The sequence below is a fragment of the Oryzias melastigma genome, linkage group LG7 (assembly GCF_002922805.2).
Source record: "Oryzias melastigma strain HK-1 linkage group LG7, ASM292280v2, whole genome shotgun sequence".
In the NCBI taxonomy this organism is placed as follows: Eukaryota; Metazoa; Chordata; class Actinopteri; order Beloniformes; family Adrianichthyidae; genus Oryzias; species Oryzias melastigma.
Window position 1 is genome coordinate 1,552,538 of NC_050518.1, and position 3,417 is coordinate 1,555,954.

Sequence of the window (3,417 nt, forward strand, 5' to 3'; positions counted from 1 at the left end):
GTAAAACGCACATCTTAACCATAATTAGCTCTAAACTAACTGAAAACTAGCGATAATGCTAGTGTGAATGCTGAAAGCTGAATTTGGGCTCTGAAGATGCTAGAGCTGACAGCTGAAGATGCTGAAATTGATTGCTAAAAACACTGAAGTTATTAGCTGAAAATGCTAAAGCTGATAGCCAGCTAAAATATTTGTTAAATGCCAAATTAGCCTAAACAACCGGGGGAAAAAAAGACTAAGTTGGCCAACCGTCCATAATTTCCCTTGGGGTTAATAAAGTATCTATCTATCTATCTGTCTGTCTGTCTGTCTGTCAGTCTGTCCGTCCGGGCGGAGGGACATGTTCTGGCCATGTCCCTCTGGACAAACACCTCAGGGAAGACCCAGGTTACACTGGAGGGACTACACCCCAATCCTAATTCTTCCCTTCCTCTTCATTTATCCCTCCAAACGGAGAGTTATTTAAAAATAGTGACTCATATTTTGGACGTCACTATTGTTTGATGACATCACCGATAATAGTTGGTCCACTAGCTTTAGAGCGGAGCTTCCAGTGCTTGAATATACATAACAACAGCAGTTTTTTAACTTTAAAAAGGTCGTGCTATAGCAAAAAGTCATTACTTTCATTTAAATGTAAACTTCTGTGCTTCAGAGCACGCCTACATGAAGAAAAGCATGACGCGGTTTAGCCTCGTGGCAGTGGACTTTGTATCCCTCCACTTGGAGGGTTGGATTTAAAAATACACTTCCTGGACAAGACTAGCACTTAAACTGGCCCTTCAAACGGAGGGGAAGGGAAGAATTCGGATTGGGCCTACATCCCTCAGCTGGTCTGGAAACGCCTCGGGGTCCCCCCAGAGGAGCTGGAGGAAGTGATCGGGGAGAGGGAAGTCTGGGCATCTTTGCAAAGACTGCTGCCCCCGTGACCCGGTCCCGGATGAAGCGGAGGAAGATAGATGGACAACAGTCTATTACGTTAGCATAAGAACTTTGAAAATGTAGAAGCATCAAACTTGAAGGAGATTCTGTCTTTTGTGGAGGAAGAAATGACTGGAAGTGGACAGCTATTGATGACATCATCGATGGACTCTGCATAGATCCTGCAAGTCTCCCAATAATGATTAAAGCACCAATAAACTGTAAATCAAACAAGGGAGCTATAAAGAGAGTTATAAAACAAATGAGTCAGAAGTGATACACCAACAAACATCTCTGTGGTGCTGCACCACTGTGGTCTATTTTATAAAATCCTGAGGCCATCATGCATCCTCTGCATCTGTTTATATTTTCCTCTTTTTTTAAAGTTCATTTGTTTTCTTGACAGATATCTGCAGCTTCTGCAGGGGAAATCACAGTATCCCTGCCTGGTTGATGCAGAGGGAGATGTGATCTCATTCCCTCCCATCACCAACAGCGAGAAGACTAAGGTCTGTGGGTTTTATTTTGAAAGTCATGCTTTTATTCTGGTTGATGTTTTGTCTACGCTGATATTGGTGGGAAATTGACAGATTTTTTTTCTTGTTTTACGTTCTCTTTCTTTCAAAGTCAAACATATTTTCTCGCCTTATTTGTGATGTAAAAATAATCCCATAAAATATATATTTTTTCTTTACAGATCAAGAAGACGACCAAGGAATTGTTCTTAGAAGTAACTAGTGGAACCAGCCTGCAGACCTGCAAGGATATCATGGACGCTCTTATTGTGGTAAGACACCATTTTTATGGCTTTTTATGTGCACTGAGTATTTTACCCACAATGTTTATGGAAACATTTTTTAAAAGGTGTATTTAGCCTGATCATTATGATTAAAAAAAGGTCATTTCGAAGAGGCTTCTCTTTTTTTGTGTGTTTTATGTTGAAAAAAAAAACCCAAATCTGCTGCATTTCTATTTCACTTTCTTAAATGCACAGAAAATGGCAGAGTTGAACAAGTTCACCGCAGAGCACCAGGAGGAGGCGGGGTCAGACGTGGAAAGTGACGCTGCACCAAATCCCTCCTCCAGCACAGAAACGTCCAGCCAGCTGGTCATCCAGCAGCTCCGCACGACGGACCAAGACGGGAACCTGAAGGTGGTTTATCCATCCAAGACCGACCTGTCTGACAACATCAACAATCTGACGGTCATCTGGTAGCTGTAGTTTTTCTGGAATCATTTCAAATGTAATTACAACCGTGTATGAGAGCCACAATAAATGAAAATGAATAAATATATGAGGATACAGTTGTTGAAATTGAGAGAAAAATCACAAAATCATGAGATGGAAGTCAAAATTTGACAAATAATATCATACAATTATAAGAAAACATCAACATTTCACCACAAAAAGTGTATTTATTGTTTACATAGAAAAAGACATGCTTTTTCAAAAATGAAGTTGTAATTTTCTGCCACAATTATCGACAACTAACTTCCAAGCCGATTAGTCGTTACTTTATATTATATGGAGTCGGAGTTGAAAAAAGTTGTGAGCGTTCATCACCAAACAATGCACTTTTTTTAATTATTTGAGTCAGTGAGACCAAAACTTTATCTTAAGTGAAAAATAGATTCTTGTTTCAGATGCAGACCTTATTAGAGACTCATTTTGACAGGTGACCTTTGACCCTATTTATATATAAAAGTGGTATGAAATTGTCACTTCATCTTGAGGGGCGGGACACCTGTCAAAACAAGTTTGATGGATGGTGTAGGGTCAAAGGTCACCTGTCAAAATGATATTGATGGAAAGTACATTCCTTATCTCTCTCATTTGATTAAATCTTGTTTTAATCATAGAAACTAAGGAAGAACAGAGGCTGCACGATTCAGTAAAAGTTTAATAAACTATCATCTTTATTTTCTTTATTTTAGTTACTTTAAAGCTAACGATGGTTAGGATGTGTGCTTTACATTCACTTAGCATATGACCCGATTAGTCGACTAATAGGTAAAAATAATTAGTGATTAGTCGACTATATATGTGGCAGCCTTAGTACATTTTCAAAAACTGATTCATTGAGATTGTTGAGCAGTGTGACATCCATTTAATTTCTCAGAATTGTCTGCAACATAAATTACATAGATAATGATTAATAACCTTTGTTAAAACATTTTAAAAGCTAAATTTTAATTTTGAACAAGCAGGACTTTTTCCTTGAAGAATTACAATCTTTTGAAGCATAAATTTACAACTTTATTCTCATTTTTCTTTTTTCTTAAAGGTGGCCTTCATACTCCATTATATCTAATGGCATAAAACAATTGTCACTAAAAAACACTCACTATTTTGTGGTATTAGAATATTTTTTTCCAAGATTGTAGCCTTTTCTTTTGGAATTGTGTTCCTAAATTGTAATAAATGTATGGACTTTAAAAACCCACTCCAATGGAAATGGTGTTTTTACATGTTCTTGTAGCTTTTTTCTCAATGGC

The 3,417-nt window shown here is 37.8% G+C and overlaps 1 protein-coding gene across 1 annotated transcript in view; it reads left to right on the forward strand.

Moving 5' to 3' along the window:
* lrrc47 (leucine rich repeat containing 47) overlaps positions 1-2,214 on the forward strand; it is a 5,966-nt gene extending 3,752 nt beyond the window's left edge. Inside the window, exons 6-8 of the mRNA XM_024294059.2 lie at positions 1,328-1,430; positions 1,619-1,708; positions 1,916-2,214. Coding sequence (XP_024149827.1) covers positions 1,328-1,430; positions 1,619-1,708; positions 1,916-2,137 — 415 coding nt within the window. The 3' untranslated portion in view covers positions 2,138-2,214. The remainder of the gene's footprint in view (positions 1-1,327; positions 1,431-1,618; positions 1,709-1,915) is intronic.
* The last annotated feature ends 1,203 nt before the right edge of the window (positions 2,215-3,417 follow it).